The sequence below is a fragment of the Puma concolor genome, chromosome B4 (assembly GCF_028749965.1).
Source record: "Puma concolor isolate L17-30 chromosome B4, mPumCon1.1.hap2, whole genome shotgun sequence".
NCBI classification, from domain to species: domain Eukaryota; kingdom Metazoa; phylum Chordata; class Mammalia; order Carnivora; family Felidae; genus Puma; species Puma concolor.
This window is the reverse complement of record NC_141673.1, coordinates 128,706,516-128,727,882: the sequence shown is the minus strand read 5'-3', so window position 1 is coordinate 128,727,882 and position 21,367 is coordinate 128,706,516. Positions and strand designations below refer to the sequence as shown.

The 21,367-nt window shown below is 38.5% G+C and overlaps 1 protein-coding gene across 7 annotated transcripts in view; it reads right to left on the bottom strand.

Annotated features, from left to right (window-relative positions):
• MINDY3 (MINDY lysine 48 deubiquitinase 3) overlaps positions 1–21,367 on the bottom strand; it is a 97,184-nt gene that overhangs the window by 10,415 nt on the left and 65,402 nt on the right. For 2 of the 7 annotated variants that reach the window (XM_086714851.1, XM_086714853.1), the window contains one exon: positions 19,885–20,406. The exons of 4 other annotated variants lie outside the window; for them this stretch is intronic. In XM_086714851.1, coding sequence (XP_086570977.1) covers positions 20,024–20,406 — 383 coding nt within the window. In that variant the 3' untranslated portion in view covers positions 19,885–20,023. Of the gene's footprint in view, positions 1–3,790; positions 14,178–19,884; positions 20,407–21,367 lie in introns of those variants that run through there. One more of the 7 variants, XM_086714856.1, reaches the window with a different exon arrangement.

Below are 21,367 nucleotides of genomic sequence, written 5' to 3'. Positions count from 1 at the left end.
AGACAAATTCTTTAAGAAATTCTTAAGTCTGAAAGCAAATGAAACTTAAATCATCTAGTATTTAGGCAACGAATTCCTTGAAGAATATGGAAATAGAGACACTGATAAGATCTCAAGACAGCAGAGGGAATGTGAGTACCATTTGCTGACTAAACAAACCTAAGAAACACCCTAGAGCTTGAATGCATCGCTAAATTAAGCAGATAAACATAAAATGGACTTCCATTGGTTTTAAAGCTCAGAAGAAGGGGGACCAGGAGGTGGGAGAACACAAGAGAGTGTACCAGTTGTGATCCTAAGCAGTTACCATGTAAATACTTGAATATGATTAAACTGTGTTTGAAAGGACTTGAAGGGGGAAAAGCTGTGTGTTTAAAAATTAGAATTTGAGGGGGGGGGGTGCCTGGGTGGTTCTGTCTGTTAAGCGTCAGACTCTTGATCTCAGCTCAGGTCATGATCTCACCGTTCGTGAGTTCAAGTCCCATGTAGGGCTCTGCACTAACAGCCCGGAGCCTGCTTGGAATTCTTTCTCTGCCTCACTCATGCTATCTATCTAGTAAATCAATAAGTCAATAAAAAATAAATTATTTTTATCAAAAGCTTGTAAAAAGCATCAAGTTCCTAAAGGCTGAGCAGAGGAATAACTCAATGTAAAAAATCAGTGATGCAGAAGAACGATAGTTCAGTGAGTAATTTCCTAAGCTAAAAAACATTTGCACCAATCATGATTTCTGTTCTGAAAGACAACAGACTTGCCCATCTGATGCTGCAGATGGAAAGCAAATATCAGGAATTAACAGAGAAGACAGGAGATTGCTTGTGAGGAGATGGGGGTTAGGGTTGGGCAGAACACGACGGCCCTTAGGACCATACATATTCAAACCACTGTAGGTGTAAGAGAGTCAAGTTTCTTGGGAATAGAAAATAAAACTGAGATTTAAAGATGTTTAACGCCATTTATTTAGTCAAATAATTATTTTTACTAAATGTTGTGTTGTATTTTTTTTTTTTTAATTTTTTTTTCAACGTTTATTTATTTTTGGGACAGAGAGAGACAGAGCATGAACGGGGGAGGGGCAGAGAGAGAGGGAGACACAGAATCGGAAGCAGGCTCCAGGCTCTGAGCCATCAGCCCAGAGCCTGACGTGGGGCTCGAACTCCCGGACCGCGAGATCATGACCTGGCTGAAGTCGGACGCTTAACCAACTGCGCCACCCAGGCGCCCCTGTTGTGTTGTATTATACTTTACCTAATCTTATTAAAAATGTAAGGGGAGGAGTTAAGAAGGTGGAGAAGTGGGGGGATGAGGTCAGATCACTTGGCACACTCAGGACATCAATCTGTGGAGTGGCACAAGGAATTCGACAATGAGAGGGAGACAGCTTGGCAGGAGGAGGTGCCTGTATGTGAACTGGGGGAGATAAAAGGATGTAGGTATGGAGAGGAGGGAACCCCTTCTGTGGAGACACAAAAGGGAAAGACAGACTGTGAAACTGCAGTATTGAGTTAGTACAACAGGAAAACCTCTCCGGACCACAGACTGGGGAACAAGAAATACGGAGAGTGACAGTTTCTATTTTGCAAACAGACTTAGGAACTGAAGAATGGAGGTTTCAAAAGTGGGCGGCTTTCTCCAGACAGGAAATGCCCCCGTGTGCATGCCTGTGGGGAGGGGAGCCAGCCAGGGCGGGGGGGGGGGGGGGGGGGGGGGGGAGGGGGGAGGGTGTAGTAGGGATCTCAGGGGCACAGGGGAAAGAATAGTCTCCTTCCTCCAGGAATGTGGGAGGAGGGTTTATTGCCTCTCTAAGGGCAAAAGACCCTGCAGGCGCCAGCCAAAGGCCTTTCATCAGCAGGACGGAGTGGTGCTACCTGGAACCAAGGGTGCGGGATCCTTTCAGACATCAGGTTTTGTATCCCGGCTGAGGCCTAGGAGGCTGGGGAGACAGTGGAGCAGGACAGGCTGAGTGCCCGCTCTGTGAGGGCCGCCACTACAGTGTGGTTTGACACACTTGGTCCAGGGAAGGGAGACTGCGGTGGGAGACCAAATTTTCTCCCCATCACCAACACGGTGGGGCTTCAGGGAATAGGCCAGAAAGGACAGCGGCCCCTAGTGGTGGCAGGACCTGCTTACACCAAATCCTGCCCCGCCGTGCCTGGTAACTGCTTATCTACTGACACTGACAGAAACCAGACGGCCTCTCCTCCAAACCAGCACAGCCACTGATCCCTGGCACCAACAGACAACTATTATTATTTTTGTTTTATATTTATATTTATGTTTGTTTAATCAGGCGTTTTCACTCTATTCTTTTTACACCTTTCATATATCTCCTTTATTTTCTTTTCACTCTCTATGGATTAAGCCAAGCACTTTTTTTTTTTTTTTTTTTTTTTTTTTTAGCTTCTCAGCTTGGTCTTTTTTCCCCCCACTTTCATTTTTCTCTTTGTTTGGGATCAGGCTCCCCCTCCCTTTCCTTTTTTCCAGGGTTACTTCAACGAACAAATCAAAGCACACCTGGCAGAGGGTCCAAGCACTCCACCACTATAAGCAAGGGACAGCTTTGCAGAGGACTGAGCAGCCAAAATACAACAGAATACGTGCAACACACTCGAAAAACACTTCCTGAAAAGCCAGGCCCTGGACAATGTATTACCCCTTTTTAATATAGTAGTACTCACAGGTGCAGGACACATAACAAGCTTTTAAAACATGTAAAAGACAAAAACCTGGCCAAAATCCCAAAATGGAAGAGTTCTCATTAAAAGAAAATCCGAGAAGAAATGATAGCCAGAGAATTGCCCAAAACAGATATAAACAATATATCTGAACAAGAATTGAGAATAGCAGTCTTAAGGCTATCAGCTGGGGTTGGGAAAAAAACATAGAAGACAGCAGGCAATCTATTGCTGCAAAGATCAAAGACATAACTAGTTATGATCAATTAAGAAATGCTATAAATTAGATGCAAAATAAACTAGCCACATTGACAGCAAGGATGGAAGAAGCAGAGGAGAGAATAGGTGAAATAAGATAAAATTATGGAAAAGGATGAAGCTGAAAAAAACAGGGAAAGGAAATTACTAGATCACAAGAGGAAAATTAGAGAGCTAAGTGATTCCAGGAAACAAAATAATATCCATATCATAGGAGTTCCAGAAGAAGAAGAGCAAGAGAAAGGGGCAGAAGGTTTATTTGAACATATTATAGCTGAGAACTTCCCCAATCTGAGGAAGGGAACAGGCATCCAAGAGTCACACAGAACTCCCTTCAAAATCAACAAAAACAGGTCAACACCATGACATAGAGAAACTGGCAAAATACAAAGATGAAAAGAGAATTCTGAAAGCAGATAGGGACCAATGGGCCTTAACCTACTAGGGTAGATTCATAAGGTTAGTACCAGTCCTGTCCACTGAAACAGTGTCAGAAGACAGGGTATCAGACTGGATTAAAAAAAAAAAAAAGAAAAAAAAGATCCATCTATATTCTGCCTACAAGAGCCTCATTTTACACCTGAGGACACCTGCAGATTGAAAGTGAGGGGAGGGGCGCCTGGGTGGCGCAGTCGGTTAAGCGTCCAACTTCAGCCAGGTCACGATCTCGCGGTCCGTGAGTTCGAGCCCCGCGTCGGGCTCTGGGCTGATGGCTCAGAGTCTGGAGCCTGTTTCCGATTCTGTGTCTCCCTCTCTCTCTGCCCCTCCCCCGTTCATGCTCTGTCTCTCTCTGTCCCAAAAATAAATAAACGTTGAAAAAAAAAAATTAAAAAAAAAAAAAAAAAAAAAAGAAAGTGAGGGGATGGAGAACCATCTATCATGCTAATGGATGGCAAAAGAAAGCCAGAGTAGCCATACTTATATCAGACAAACTAGATTTTCAAACCAAGACTATAATGTAATAAGAGATGAAACATTATATCATAATTAAAGGGTCTATCCATCAAGAAGAGCTAACAATTGTAAACGTGAAAGTACCCAATATATAAATCAATTAATTACAAATGTAAACAAATGTACAGATAATAATACCATAATTATAGGGGACTTTAATACTCCACTTACAACAATCATCTAGGCGGAAAATCAATAAGGAAACAACAGCACTGAATGACCATTGGACCACAGATGGACTTAACAGATATATTCAGAACTTTTCATCCAAAAGCAGAATACACATTCCTCTCGAGTGCACATGGAACATTCTCCAAAATAGATGACATGCTGGATCACAAAACATCCCTCAAAAAGAATGAAAAGACTGAGATTATTATACCACACCTATTTTCAGGTCACAACACTATGAAACTTGAAATCAACTACAGAAAAATGTGGAAAGCCCTCAAATGCATGGAGGTTAAAGAACATCCTACTAGGGGCATCTGGGTGGCTCAGCTGATTAAACGTCCAACTCTTGATTTTGGCTCATGTCATGATCTCATGGTTCATGAGTTCAAGCCCCATATTGGGCTCTGTGCTGGAAGCATGAAGCCTGCTTAGGATTCTCTCTCTCTCTCTCTCTCTCTCTCTCTCTCTCTGCCCCTCCCCTGCTCATGCTGTCTCTGTCTCTCTGAGGATAAATAAATAAAAACTTTAAAAAAAAAAGAACATTCTAATAAAGAATGAACGGGTCAACCAGGAAATTAAAGAAGAAATTAAAAAAATATATAGAGGCAAATGAAGATGAAAACATTTTGACAGTCTAAACCCTTTGGTATGCAGCAAAGGCAGTTCTAAGAGGAAAATACATTGCAATTCACACCTATCTCAAGAAGCAACAAAGGTCCCCAATACACAACCTAACTTTACACTTAAAGGAGCTAGAAAGGCAGTAGCAAAGAAAGACCAAAGCCGGCAGAAGAAGAGAAATAATAAAGATTAGAGTTGAAATAAACCATACAGAACCCAAAAGAACCAGTAGAACAGATTAATGAATCTAAGAGCTGTTTTTTTAAAAGAGTAAACAAAATTGATAAAACCCCCTAGCCAGACTTCTCAAGAAAAAGAGAACCCAAATAGATAAAATCACAAATGAAAGAGATCACAACCAACACCACAAAAATACAATTATTAAAGAATACTATGAAAAATTATATGCCAACAAAGTGGATAATCTGGAAGAAATGGACAAATTCCTAGACACTCACATACTATCAAACTCAAATGGGACGAAATAGAAAATTTTACCAGACTCACGACAAGCCAAGAAATCAAATCGGTGATCAAAAATCTCCCAATGAGTAAGAGTCCTGCGCCAGATGGCTTCCCAGGGGAATTGTACTGGAAGCAGCGTTATTACCTATTCTTCTCAAACTGTTGCAAAAAGGGAAAAGCTCCCAGACTCATTCTATGAAGGCAGCATTACCTTGATTCCCAAACTAAACACCCCAAACTAATATCCCAAACTACAGATATTACAGGCCAATATCCCTGATGAACAGGGATGCAAAAATTCTCAACAAGATACTAGAAAATCAAATTCAACAGTATATTAAAAGAATTATTCACCAAAAATTAAGTGGGATTCATTTCTGGGCTGCAGAGCTGGTTCAATATTTGCAAATCAATCAATGTGATATATCACAATAGAAGAAATGAGAAGAACCATGTGATCCTGTTAATAGATGCAGAAAAAGCACTTGACAAAATACAGCATCCTTTTTTTTTTTTCTTCATGTTTTTTAATTTATTTTTGAGACAGAGACAGAGCATGAGCAGGGAAGGGGCAGAGAGAGAAGGAGACACAGAATCTGAAGCAGGCTCCAGCTCTGAGCCATCAGCACAGAGCCCGATGCAGGTATCGAAATCACAGACTGTGAGATCATAACCTGAGCCGAAGTCGGACGCTCAACCAACAGCCACCCAGGCGCCCCTACAGCATCTTTCTTAATAAAAATTCTCAAAGTCAGGATAGAAGGAACATACCTTAACATCATAAAAGCCACATATGGAAGGTCCACAGCTAATATCATCCTCCATGGGGAAAAACTGAAAGCTTTCCCCGGGATCAGGAACATGACAGGGATGTCTACTCTTACCACTGTTTAATAGTGTTGGAAATCCTAGCCTCAGCAATCAGACAACAAAACGAAATAAAAGGCATCCAAATCGACAAAGAAGTCAAACTTTCACTCTTTGCAGATGGCATGATACTCTATGCAGAAAACCCGAAAAAACTCCACCAAAAAACTCCTAGAGCTGATACAGGAATTCAGCAAAGTCGCGGGATATAAAATTAACGTACAGAAATCGGTCGCATTTCTGTACAACAATGAAACAACAGAAAGAAATATCAGGGAGTTGATCCCATTTACAATTGCATCAAAAACCATAAAATACCTTTTACCTAACCAAAGAGATAAAAGATTTGTACACTGAAAACTACAGAAAGCTTATGAAATAAATGGAAGAAGACACAAAGACACGGAAAAACATTCCATGCTCATGGATAGGAAGAACACATATTGTTAAAATGTCAATACTACCCAAAGCAATCTATACATTCAATGCAATCCCAATCAAAATAGCACCAGCATTCTTCACAGAGCTATAACAAATAATCCTAACATTTGTATGGAACCACAAAAGATCCCCAATAGCCAAAGTAATGTTGAAAAAGAAAACCAAAGCTGGAGGCAACACAATCTCAGACTTCAGCCTGTATTACATAGCTGTAATCATCAAGACAGTATGGTATTGGCACAACAGACACACAGACCAATGGAACAGAAGAGAGAACCCAGAAATGGACCCACAAACGTATGGCCAACTAATCTTCAACAAAGCAGGAAAGAGTATCCAATGGAAAAAAAGACCATCTTTTTAAGCAAATGGTTCTGGGAGAACTGGACAGCCACATGCAGAAGAATGAACCTGGACCTCTTTCTTACACATACACAAAAATAAACTCAAAATGGGTGAAAGACCTAAATGTGAGACAGGAAGCCATCAAAATCCTTGAGGAGAAAGCAGGCAAAAACCTCTTTGATCTTGGCCTCAGCAACTTCTGACTCAAGAAGTCTCCAGAGGCAAGGGAAACAAAAGCAAAAATGAACTATAGGGACCTCATCAAGATAAAAAGCTTCTGTATAGCAAAGGAAGCAATCAACAAAACTAAAAAGCAAGTGACAGAATGGGAAAAGATGTTTGCAGATGACATACTGGATAAAGGCTTAGTATCCAAAATCTGTAAAGAACTTGCCAAACTTGACACCCAAGAAATAAATGATCCAGTGAAGAAATGGGCAGAAAACATGCAGAGACACTTTTCCAAAAAAGACATGCAGATGGCAGACACACGAAAAGATGCTCAACGTCGCTCATCATCAGGGAAATACAAATCAAAAGCACATTGAGATACCACCTCACATTGGTTAGAACAGTTAAAGTTAACAAATCAGGAAACAACAGATGCTGGCGAGGATGTGGAGAAAGGGGATCTCTTTTGCACTGTTGGTGGGAATGCAAGCTGGTGCAGCCACTCTGGAATATGGAGGTTCCTCAAAAAAATTAAAAATAGAATTACCCTATGACCCAACGATTGCACTACTAGAAATTTATCCAAAGGTTACAGGAGTGCTGATTAAAGGGGCACATGCACCCCAATGTTTATAGCAGCACTATCAACAATAGCCAGAGTAAGGAAAGAGCCCAAATGTCCATCGATGGATGAATGGATAAAGATGTGGTATATATATACAATGGAGTATTACTCAGTGATAAAAACAATGAAATCTTGCAACAACATGGATGGAACCGGAGGGTATTATGCTAAATGAAATTAGAGAAAGACATCTTATGACTTCACTCATATGTGGAATTTGAGAAACTCAACAGATGAAATAGGCGAAGGGTAGGAAAAATAAGACAAAAACAGAGAGGGAGGCAAACCATAAGAGACGCTTAAATACAGAGAACAAACAGGGTTGCTGGAGGGTGTTGGGTGAGGGATGGGCTAAATGTGCCACGGACAATAAGGAGGGAACTTGTTGGGATGAGCACTGGGTGTTATACGTAAGAGACTGGATTCTACTAATGAAGCCAAGACTATACTGTAGGCTAACGAACTTGAGCATAAATTAAAAAAAAATTTACTAACATATAGCTGCAATTTAATATAACACATAGAAAAAAGTACTTTTGTCATTAGGCTAAGTTACGACATTTTCCTGTTTCAGTGTTCCTTGGCCTCTTCACCTTAGTGTTACTACTGGTTTGTTCATCTGGCTCCCTGATAGATAGGAGCTCCTGCACTGCAGCGATTCCCTAACCCCAGAGCTAGCACAGTGCTTGACACAACTTGCGCTCAAGAACATTTGTCACATTTAATTATTCAACCTAGTCCTAACTTCATGTTTCAACAAAGTACTCCATCCAGGCACCTTGGTTCAACCATAAATACTTTGTAAACATATTAAGTTCAGAAAGAAGGGAGTACTTTATGGCTTCTCCTGCAGAACCCTTTTATTACAAATGATAGAAAAGCTACAAAACAAACATGGTGGTGGGATATGGAAAAACTATGGCTGGGCACCTAAAACAGAGTGATAAGTGTGCGACCACAAGGTAAAGCGTTGCAGTGACAAAAGGGGGAAAAGGGGAAGCAACAAAGGAACAGAGAAGAAAATGGTATCATTTCAGAGGAATAGAGAAGACTGAACAAAAGGCAATTTCTGGGGAATGTCTAAGGACTGATGAATAGTAAACAGTCTCCAAGTAAAATTATTCTCAAAGGTTACACAAATGCAGCACACTAAAATCAGACAAAAGATGGCAATCTATCTCATCAACTTAAAAAAAATAGCATTTAAAGGGCTCTTTTTATATCAAAAAATAGAGCCCTGGCCCAAACAAGGTTGCCTCCTGAAATATAATTATACCAGGGAGGGGCGCCTGGGTGGCTCAGTCGGTGAAGCATTTGACTTTGGTTCAGGTCACGATCTCATCATTTGAGTTTGAGCCCCACATTGGGCTCTGTGCTGACAGCTCAGAGTCTGGAGCCTGCTTCAGCTTCTGTGTCTCCCTCTCTCTCTGTGCTTCCCCCACTCGTACTCTCTCTTTCTCACTCACTCAAAAAAATAAAATGTAAAAAAAAATTAATTATACAAGGGAAAAGAAAGAGAGTAAGAGAAAATAAAACAAATCCCATGGTGTGTAATGCACAAACTTGTGTCTGTCATTTCAAATACCATTTATGTAGAATTCAGTGCTTTGAAGGAAACTGAATAAGCTCTATGCCACTTTTTTTTTTTTTTTTTTTTAACAACATGGTCAATTTACAGAGTAACTGAATAACCATGTAAACTAGATATAAGTCCATTTTAGGGAGGAGAAAACTGAGGTTAGGAACTTTCCCAAAATCACACAGCTGAGTAACAGAGGTAGGATTTGAATCCAGGCTGTCTGATACCAACAGAAGTGTCTTTAGCAGTTTAGAAAGACATTTTACTTTTAATTTTTAATTGTAGTTGATATATACTATCAAATTAGTTTCAGGCATTAAACAGTGATTCAATAATTCTATAGGATACAAAATGTTTACCATGAGAAGTGTATTACAATATTTATTGACTGTATTCCCTATGCTGTACTTTTCATCCCTGTGGCTTAAATTTTAGAACTGAAGTTACTACCTCATGACCCTCTTCCCATCCCCCCAACCTCCTCTTCTTCAGCAACCATCAGTTTGTTCCCCCCTGAGTCTGTTTCTCTTGTCTTTGTCATCATTGTTATATTGCTGGCTTGTTCATTTGTTTTTTAGATTCTACACATAAGTAAAATCATATGGTGTTTTTCTCTCTCTGGCTTATTTCCCTTAGCCTTATGCCCTGTAGGTCCATCCATGTTGTTAATAACAAGATTTCATTCTTTTTTACGGCTGATATTCCTATGTGTATATACCACATTTTTATCTGTTCTTCTATAGACCCTTAGGTTGTCTCTGTATCTTGGCTACTATAAATAATGCTGCAGTAAACATACGGGGGCATATATCTTTCCAAATCAATGTTTTCCTTATCTTCTGGTAAATATCCAGGAATGGAATTACTAGATCGTGTGGTACTTGTATTTTTAATATTTTGAGGAAATTCACTACTGTTGTCCACGATGTGCCAGCGTGTATGAACCTGTATGCACCACCAACAGTGTATGAGGATTCCTTTTTTTCCATTTTTCTCCACATCCTTGGCAACACTTTTTTCTTGTGTTTTTGCTACTAGAGGGGATATCTTATCATGATTTTCATTTGCATTTACCACATATACATTTCAACTAATGTAACATTGAGCATATTTTCATGTTGTCTCTTGGCCCCCTATAGGTCTTCTTTGGGAAGATGTGTATAGAGGTGTTCTGCTCATTTTAAAATTGGGATTTTTTTGGGGGTGGGTGTTGAGTTGTAGGAGTTCTTTTAATATTTTAGATAATAACCCCTTATTAGATATATGACTTGCAAATATCTTCTCTCATTTGGTGCTTGCCTCTTTGTTTTGTTGGTTTCCTTTGCTGTGTAAAAATTTTCTAGTTTGATGGTAGTCCCAACAGATTTTAATTTGTTTCCCTTGAGGAGACAAATCCAGAAAAAATATTGCTGAGGTTGATTTCCAAATTACTGCCTATATGTGTTTTTTTAAAAATTTCTAATTAAAAAAAATTTTTTGGGGGGAGTTTATAGTTTCAGGTCTGACATTAAGCCTTTAATCTATTTTGAGTTTGTTTTTATGTAGGGTGTAAGAAAGTGGTCCAGTTTTTCTAGCACCATTTATTGGAGAGACTGTCTTTTCCTTGTATATTCTTGCCTCTTCTGTCATAGATCAAATGACCATATACCATGGGTTTATTTCTGGGCTCTCTGTCCTGTTATATTGATCTGTGTGCCATACCATAATCGTTTTGATTATCATAGCTTTGTAGTACATCTTGAGACCTGGAATTGTGATACCTCCAACTCTGTTCATCATTTTCAAGCTTGCGTTGGCTATTTGGGGCCTTTTGGGGTTCCACACCCATTTTAGGATTTCTGTTCAAGTTCTGTCAAAGCCACTGTTGGTATTTTGATGGGAATTTCAGTGAATCTGTAGATCACTTTGGTAATACGAACAATTTTAACAGTATTCTTCCAATCAAAGAGCATGGTACATCTTTCCATTTGTTTGTGTTGTCTTCAATTTCTTTCATCAGTGTCTTGCAGTTTTCAGAGTACAGGTCTTTCGCCTCCTTGGTTAAAACTATATCGAGGTATGTTATTCTATTTGACGTACTTGTAAATGGGCTGGTTCCCTTTCCTTCTTGTGATTTCATTATTAGTGTATAGAGACACAACAGATTTCTGTGTATTGCTTTCATATACTGTAACTTTCCTGAATTTATTAATTAGATCTAGTTTTTTGGTGGAGTCGTCATGATTTTCTCCATAAAGTAGTATGTCATCTGAAAACAGTGAATGTCTTACTTCTTCTCTACTAATTTGGATGCCCGTTATCTTTTTCTTGTCCAACTGCTGCAACTGTGACTTCCAGTACTATGTTGAATAAAAGTGGCGAGAGTGGGCATCCTTGTCTTGTTCCTGATCCTAGGGAAAACCTTTCAGCTTTTCACCACTGAGTAGGTCAGCAGTGGGTTTGTCATATATGGCCTTTATTATGTCAAGGTATGTTCCTTCTATATCCACTTTGTTGAGAATTTTATCACGAATGGATGTCGAATTTTGCCAAATGCTTTTTCTGCCATCTGTTGAGACAATCATGTATTCTGTTGTGTGTATTAAACCGTGCTTGCAACAAATCCCACTTGATTGTGGTAAATGATCCTTTTAATGTATTTTTCAATTTGGTTGCTAATATTCTGTTGAGGATTTTTGCATCTTAAATTCTCGTTTTTGTTTTTATTTTTTTTTTGAGTTGTTTAGTATCAGAGTAATACTAGTCCCATAAATTAATTTAAAAGCATTCCTTCCTCTTTTTCATTTTGGAATAGTATGAGAATGGTAAGTAGTAAGTCTTCTTTAAGTGTTTGGTAGAATTCACCAGCGAAGCCACTGTCTTGCATTTATGCTTCTCACATAAATGGTTCTTTTGTTTTTTAAAAAAAATTTTTTTTTAATTTATTTTTATTTTTTGAGAGAGGGAGAAAGTGTGTGCAAGTGGGGGAGGGACAGAGGGAGAGAGAAAATCCCAAGCAGGCTGTGGAGCCTGACACGGGGCCTAACCCCACAACCCTAGGATCATGACCTGAGCTGAAATCAAGAGTCAGACAGACCAACTGACCCACCCAGGCAGGCGCCCCTTGTTCCAAGTGTTTTAATTAGTGACTCAATGCTGTTTACAGTAATGGGACCGTTCTCAGAAGAAGGTTGTACATTTTTAGGAATTTGTTTCTTCTAGGTTAATTTGCCAATTTTTAAATAATAATCACTTGTAATTATTTGTATTTCTGTGGTCTCATAACTTCTCATTTCTGGTTTTGTTTGGGCCCTTTCTCTTTATTGGCTTAAGTAAAGGTTTATGAGTTTTGTTTATCTTTTCAAACAACTCAGTCTTGCTTTCATTGATCTGTTCCACTGTTGTTGTTTGTTGTCTATTCCATTTATTTCTGCTCTGATCTTCATAATATCCTTCCTTCTACTAACTTAAGCCTTTATTCCTCTTTTTTAGTTCCTTTAGGTATAAGTTTAGATTATTTATTCAAGATATTTCTTGTTTCTTCAAGTAGGCCTGTATTGAGATATACTTCCTTCTTAGAATTGCTTTTCCTTCATTCCAAAGATTGTGGACCATTGTGTTTTCGTTTGTCGACAAGTATTTCTTGATTTCCTCTTGGATTTCATTTTGGCCTCTAGGTGTTTGGGTTTCTCCTATTTGTTTTTTTCTTGTAACTGATTTCTAATTACTTGCTGTGGTAGGAAATGATGGTTCATTCGACTTCAGTGTTCTTAAATTTATTGAGACTTGTTCTGTGGCCTATCATATGATCTATCTTGGAGAATGTTCCATGTGCACTTGAAAAGAATGTGTGTTCTGCTGTTTTGGGGTAGAGTGTTCTACACATATCTGTTAAGTCCACCTGGTTGAACATGTTATTCAATGTCACTATTTCCTTGATTTTCTGTGTGGATGATCTAGCCACTGATGTGAGTGGGGTATTAAAGTCTCCTCCTATTATTGTTATATTGTCAATTTTGCCCTTGATGTCTGTTAATATTTGCTTTATATAATTAGGTTTTGTTATATTGGGTGCACAGATATTTACAAATCCCATGTCTTCTTCTTGGATGGATCGATTGCTTTATCATTATTTAATGTCCTTTGTCTTGTTACGGCCTTTGTTTTAAAGTCTATTTTGTCTGCTGTAAGTATTGGTACCTAGTTTGTTTGTTTGTTTTAACTTCATTTGTATGAAATACCTTTTCCAATTCTTCATTTTCAGTCTGTATGTGTTTTCTGAAGGAGTTTCTTGTAGGCAGCATATAGATGGATATTGTCCTTTATCCATTCAGTCACCCTATAGCTTTTGGTTGGAGCATTTAGTCCATTTATGTTAATTTTTATAGGTATGGTGCCATTTTGTTAATTGTTCTTTGGTTGTTTCTGTAGTTTTCTGTTCCTTTTTTTTCTGGTGGTCTGATGGTTCTCTTTAGTGTTAGGTTTGAACTGCTTTCCCTTTGGGTATCTTTGGGTTATCAGAGGGTTCATATACAACATCCTATGTGTGTGGCAGTCCATATTAAGTTGATGATTGTTTAAGTTCAAATACATTCTAGAAGCACTAAATATTTACTCCTTTAAATATTTACTTCCTCTTTGAGGAAGTTCTCATGGATTTCATCCACTCTTCTCTAAAGTCCTGTTAGTATCTTTATGACCGTTACTTTGAACTCTTTATCAGGTAGATTGCTTACCTCCATTTTGTTTAGATCTTTTTCTGTAGTTTTGTCTGTTCTTTCATTTGGAACGCAGTCCGCTGTCTCCTCATTTTGTCTGAGTCTCTGTTTCTATGTAGTTGGTAGGTCACTTAAAATTCCAGGTCTTGAAAGGAGTGGTCCTGTGGTGTAGTGCCCTCCTGTTCAGGAGAACCAGGAGTTCCTGGGGTGACCCCTATGTGGACTGCATGTGCCCTAATGTTGTGGCTGAGCAGCAAATCCTGTGGGCACCCTGGTGTGCAGATCTTGTTCCCTGTGCAAGCAACTGAGAGAGAAAGTCATTTTCTGATACCTCGAGGCACTCCGAGATTTTTCTTTTATCCCATATCTTTGGTCACATCAATTTACCTCCAAAACATCTACTTTTTAAAGTTTTGTTATTTTTAAAACTTGTATAAAACATGAACCTGAATACAGTGCACATATCCAAACACTTCCCCCACAAAAGGATACAAAAAAACCCACGAAACTATGAACTTGCTTTAAAGACCATATGTAACACTTTATATAGGTCTGATACCTGATTCATTTTTGGGTCTGAGCACACCTATTGGTGTTTATTTTCATTTCTGAATTTGAGATTATTCATTAAACTGAGCCAAGTAAAGCTTATTTCATCCAGTGGTGGGTAAATATACAGAGGTCAGTTGGTTGTACTTTTCATCTGAAGATTTAGAATGATATGTTTTTGAAAAGTGATGATTATTAAGTCCAAGAGAAAATAAACTAGCATGTTTCTTAAGTTAGAAAAAAGGCAGAGTGGAAGAAGCTAAATCAGAGTCAAGTCACTACTACAAGCACCATTCGATGTATAGAGAGAAAGGATCTCACATTTATAAAGTGGATACTGTGTGTTAAGTACTGGACAAGGTTTTTTCCACAACATTACTCATTTAATCTTCATGATGATTCTAAAAAATAGATGTGGTTATTTTCATTTGATGGATAGGAAAAAAGACTCATCAGACCCAAAAGCAACTAGCCTAAAGCTAGAAAAAAAAAAAACTGAATCCATTCAGGAGTTCAAAAGGACTTATTGATTCCACAATGTAGATTTTCCTGTATCGTAATTTACAATGGCATTTCAGGTATGACTTGGTTTTAGTTATATACAAATGCAAAATTGATCAAATTAACCCACCTATTGTGATACAGTGGACGCTCTAGTGATATATATGTGAACTTTTAAAACTTTCTTTGCTAGAAATGTTAGACTCAGACTCATAAGGATAATTTGTCTTATCCTTCTGCATCTTTTCCCAGCACAATCAATTATATGGAGTGGAATGATGTCAGCAAGATGGTGTGCGAGGAGGCCCCGAGGCATATCTCCTTCCACTCCCCACAAAAAACAACAAAAGCAGTAAGTAGGTAACCATAAACTTAAGAAAACACCTCAGGCAAAGCTCTAGAGTACAGAGAAGCAGCAGCAGCAACAACCCTGTGGGGTTCAGAATAATGGAGGATGGCCGCATCCAGAAGTACAGCAAACATATTCCCTGGGTCACTCCGTCTCCTAGTCAAGATCAGAGTGCCACCAGGGAGGATCCCCTCTGAGGAAGTTCACTACATGGCATAATGGAAAAGAAGAGAACCCCAGCACGCCTCACCATGGTGACATCTGCAGACTTTGCTTCGCCCGCCTTCAGCAACGTTGATTCCAGTCGAAGGAGCTACCCACAACCCCCCTCACTTTGTGTCTACTTCCAGAGGCTGGAGCTGCTGCTGCAGTGAGCTCTTCAACACCGCTGTCTCACTCCCTCAGAGGGGGGCAATAGAGCACTTCACCATATGTGAGATCAGAGGTGCCATAGGTCTGTGTCCTACCTCTGCCTACCGCCCCACCCCCCAAGATTGCGGCTTTATCCCACCACTACCAGGGTGCCAATGGACACATCATTGCTGGCAAGGGGTACTAGTGCCCTGAGCCATACCCCATGTCCTGGATCACAGCTTTGAACATCACTTCCAGGGCTGTGCTGCCATTGCTCTGAGCCCAGTTCCCCAGGACCTGACATGCAGCTTCAACAGACCACCACTGACATTGTGCTGCTGACCTGTGACTGCTTCCTGGAGCCCAAGTTGGGACTTTTGCTGACTCTATGCAGGTTATGCTGCTACTGCATCGTGTCATCACAGGGCCTGTGCCACTACTGTGTGACCCAACACTACCTAGTCACCTGAGTGAGCCCCTAAAGCCCAGTTCTGTGGGATATCTGCACACACATGGACCCCAGACACCAGTACCACAGATGCAAGTGCATCTGTGGCCCAGGATCTAGGCACTGTGATAGTTCTACACGTGCCTGATCCTTGGACCCTGATGTTAATAATGCTCTGAGTGCCAGCAGGCAAGACAAAGAGCAGAGAATACCCTCAGCAAGAACTTCCTCCCACAGGCAAAAGGTTAGAACAGAAATATTCCAGCAGCCACAGCCTCGCCTCTGAGGACCACAACAGCACTACTAGCCACTGCTACCTGTAGGAAACTGTGCAGTCTTAGCCACAGAAGATCCCCACGCTATGGTCAATGTCAAACTCAGCCAATGAAGATGTACACAGTCTGTACCACTGTGCGGTCTCAAAAATCCACGATGCTGTATCCCACCTAGGGGGTGCCATAGCAGCCACCTCCAGGTTAAAGTCTTCCACCAATGAAGCCAGTCCAAAAAGGTGGGAAAAGGTGACTTACAACTTCAAGTGCACAGACATAAATGCAAAGCCATCAGAAACATGAAGAAGCAAGAAAAGATAAAACCACCAAAACAGTGTAATTTTCCAGTAACTGACCCCATAGAAATGAGTATCTGTAAGTTACCTGAAAAAGAATTCAAGAGAATTCAGAAAACTCAATGAATTTAGGAAAACAACATGAGAACAAAAAGAAGTTCAACAAAGAAGTATAAATCAAAGAAATGAAATTTTGGAGCTTAAGGATATAAGAAATGGAATGAAAAAAGCAACAAGTAGCTTGAACAGGCTCAATCAGGCAGAAGAAAGATGGATAGGTCTCTGGATATTATCAAGTCAAAGGAAAATGAAGAAATTAGAATGAAAAAGACTGAGAAATCCTAAATGCATTACACTGTTGGGCATCAACAAGAAAATCAATATATGCATTACAGAAGTTCCAGAAGGAAGAGAGGGGGAAAGAAATGAAAACTTCCCAATTCTGGAGAGATAGCCATTCAGGTAACATGAAGGTCTAAGATCCAAAGACATCTTCACTAAGACATATTATTGTAATCAAACTCACTAAATTCAAAGACAGAGAATTTTGAAAGCAGCAACAGAAAAAAAAAAAAAAAAAAGACTCCTCTCACATAATGGAATCTCAAGCCTATTGGCAGGTTTCTCAGCAGAAACCTTACAGGTCAAGAGAGTTTGGGATGCTACATTCAAAGTGCTCAAAAGAAAAAACTGTTAAAGAATACTTTACCCAGCAAAACTGTCATTCACAAAGGAGACAGAGATAAACATATTCCCAGACAAACAAAAGCTGAGGAATTTATCACCATGAGCCTGCCCTATAAGAAATACTGTTTTTTTTTCAAGCTGAAATGAAAGGATGCTGAATTAGTAACATGAGAACATAAATAAGTATAAAATTCATTGGTAAATGTGAATATACAGTGAAATTCAAAATCCTCTATTGGAAGTGTAATAGAGAATTGTTTATGTCCAACACCTCAAGGAACTAGAAAGAAAAAGATAAATGAAGCCCCAAATTAATGGAAGGGAAAAAAGAACAAGGATCAGAGTGGAAATAAATGAAATAGAAATGAAACAGAAAAGGTGAATGAAACTAAGAGCTGATTTTTTGAAAAGAGAATTGAGAAACCTTTAATAAGACACATCAAGGAAAAAAAAAGACTCGAATAAAATCAGAATAGAAGATGTGACATCTGATGCCACGATCATAGAAATACAAATGATCAGAGGAGACTACTATTAACATTTATATACTAAATAACTGGACAACTGGACAAGAAAAAATGGATAAATTGCTACAAACATAAAACAGATCAACTGTGAGTAAAGAGATTGAATCAGTAATCAAAAATCCGGTCAACAGACACAAGTCCAGGACCCGACAGCTTCACTGGTGAATTCTAAATATGTTGAAAGAATACATACCAATTCTTCTCAAACTCTTCCAGAAGTAGAAGAGGCAGGAATACTCCCTAACTCCTTTCATGAAGCCAGGATTATCCTGATATCCAAACTAGACAAAAATGGCACAAGAAAGGAAAATTGCAGGCCAATATCCCTGATTAACACAGATGCAAAAATCTCCAACAAAATATTAGCAAATATTAAACAATACATAAAAGGTACCAGATACAACCATCAAGTGGGGTTTATTCCAAGGATGCAAGGATAATTTAAAATACACGAATCAACCAATATGACATACCATATTAACAGAATGAAAGATAAAAAATCATATGATCATCTCAAGAGTCGCCAAAAATGAACATCCATTCATGATTAAAACTCTCCACATAGTGGATATAAACGGAACTACCTCAACATAATAAAGGCCATGTTTGACTAGCCCACAGCTATTATCACACTTAATAGTGAGAAGCTGAAGCCTTTTCCTCTAAGATCAGACAAGACAAGGATATCTACCCTTGCCACTTTCATTCAACACAGTATGAGAAGTTCTAGCCAAGCAATTAGGCAAGAGAAAAAAAGGGCATCCAAATTGGGAAGGATGAACTAAACCTGTCACTGTCTACAGAGGACATGACACTATATTAAAAAAAAAAAACCCACAAAAAAATCCCCTAAACACTCCACTAAAAAAGTGGTTAAACAAATTCAGTGAGGTTGCAGAATATAAAAACCTGTTGTACGTCTGTACACTTATAATGAACTATCAGAAAGAGAAATTAAGAAAATAATTCCATGTACTATTATGTAAAAAGAATAAAATAGGAATAAATTTAAAAGGAGGTGAAAGAGCTGTAACTGAAAACTGGAACACATTAATGAAACTGAAAACACAAATAAAAAGAAGGCTATTCTGTGTTTATGGACTGGAAGAATTAATATTGTTAAAATGTCTACACTACCCAAAGCAATCTACAGATTCAATGCAATCCCTATCAAAATACCAATGGCATAGTACACAGAACTAGAATCAACAATTCTAAAATTTCTGCGGAAACACAAAGATCCCAAACACTCAAAGAAATCTTGAGAAAGGAGAAAGCTGGACACATCACACTTCTTGACTGTAAAGTACATTACAAAGTTATAGTAATCAAAACAGTATGATACTGGCATAAAAAAAGACACATAATTCAATGGAACAGAGACCTGAAACTATAAACGGTCAATTAATAACAAAGGAATCAAGACATACAAGGAGGAAAGGATAGCCTCTTCTATGAATGGTATTGGGAAATGTGGAAAGCTACATGCAAAAGAACAGAACTGGACCACTATCTTATACCATACATAAAAATTTAACCCATTCAATACTAGAATATAATATCAGGTTTTCTAATAAAAGTTTTATGTTTTCTAAGTGGTAAGCTTCAAGACACGTCTTGGCTATGACTTTTTGAATTTAACCCCAAAGGAAAGGCAACAAAATCAAATGTACATAAAACTAAAAAGCTACACAGTGAATGAAATAATCAACGAAATGAAAAGTCAACCTACCAAATAGGAGACAATATTTGCAAATGATGTATCTGATAAGGGGTTATTATCCAAAATACATAAAGAACTCATACAACTCAACAGCAAAAAACCCATGCAATATTTTTAAAATATGGGTAGAGGATCTGGATAGACATTTCTCTAAAGTGGATATAAAGATGGCCAACAGGTACATGAAAGGTACCACTAGTCATCAGGGAAATGCAAATCAAAACTACCATGAGATATCACTTCACACTTTTTGAATGGCTATTACCAAAAAGACAAGAAATAACAAGTGTTGGCAAGGATGTAGAGAAAAGGGAACATTTATGCACTGTTGGTGGGAATGACAGATGACATTATCATATTTATATTATATATATATGATATAAATATATTAGCATAAATATAAAACCCTAAAAACTCCATTAAACCACTGCTAGAACTAATGAATTATTTCAGTAAATTTGCAGGATACAAAATCAACATACTAACATCAGTTGCATTTCTATACATCAATGGACTATCTGAAAGAAAAATTAAGAAAGCAATCCCACTTACAACAGCAATGAAAACAATGAAATACTTAGAAATAAGTTTAACCACAGAGATGTAAGATTTATACACCAAAAACTGAGACACTGATGAGAGACTGAAGACTAACAAATAATGGAAAGATACCCTATATACTTGGATTGGCAGAGTAGCGTGAAAATGTCCATAGTATCCAAAGCAATCTATAGGTTTCATGCAATCCTTATCAACATTCCAATGGAATTTTTCAGACGGAAAAATTACTTTGGAACCACAGAAGACCCCACGTAGCCAAAGCAATCCTGGGAAAGAGAAATAAAGCTGGAGGCATCATGCCACTCGATTTCAACCTGCATTACACAGCTACAATAATCAAAGGAGTATGGCTCTGGCATAAAAACAGGCACATAGACCAGTTTAACAGAATGGAGAGCCCAGATGTGAACCCATGCATATATGGTTGACTAATTTTTCACAAGGGTGCCAGAAACATACAGTGAAGAAAGGATAGTCTCTTCAATAGATGGTTTTGGAAAAACTGGATAGCCACATGAAATGGATATGAAATGAAACCAGATCCCTTACACCACACAAAATTAACTTGAAATGGATCAGAGACTTAAATGTAAGATCTGAAACTGTAAAACTCCTGTAAGAAAACATAGGAAAAAAGATCCTCATCACTGGTCTTGCCAGTGATTTCTTGGGTAAGACACCAAAACACAAGCAATAAAAACTAAAACAAGTGGGGCTATATTAAATTAAAAAGCCTCTGCAGAGCAAAGGCAATAAATTGAAAAGGCAACCTATAGAACAGGAGAAGATCTTTGCAAACCATCTATCTGATAAGGGCTAATACCCACAACATTAAGAATTCAAGGAATTTAATAGCAAAAAAGAAAATAACCCAACTAAAAATGGGCCATGGGTCTGAACAGACATTGTTCTAAAGACAACATACAAACAGACAACAGGCATATGAAAAGATGTTCAATAAGGACAGTGAAATTCAAAACTACAATGAGGTATCATCTCACACTTGTTAAGATGGCTTTTATCAAAGAGATGAGATAAATGTTGGTGAGTATGTGGAGAGAACAGCACCTCTATACACTGTTGGTGAAAATATAAAACAGTAACCCATTAAAAAATAGTATGGAGTTCCTCAAAAAACTAAAAACAGAACTACCATATGATCCAGCAATCCTACTGGTAGGTATTGTCTGAAGGCAGCGAAATCAGTAATTTGAGGAGATATCTGCA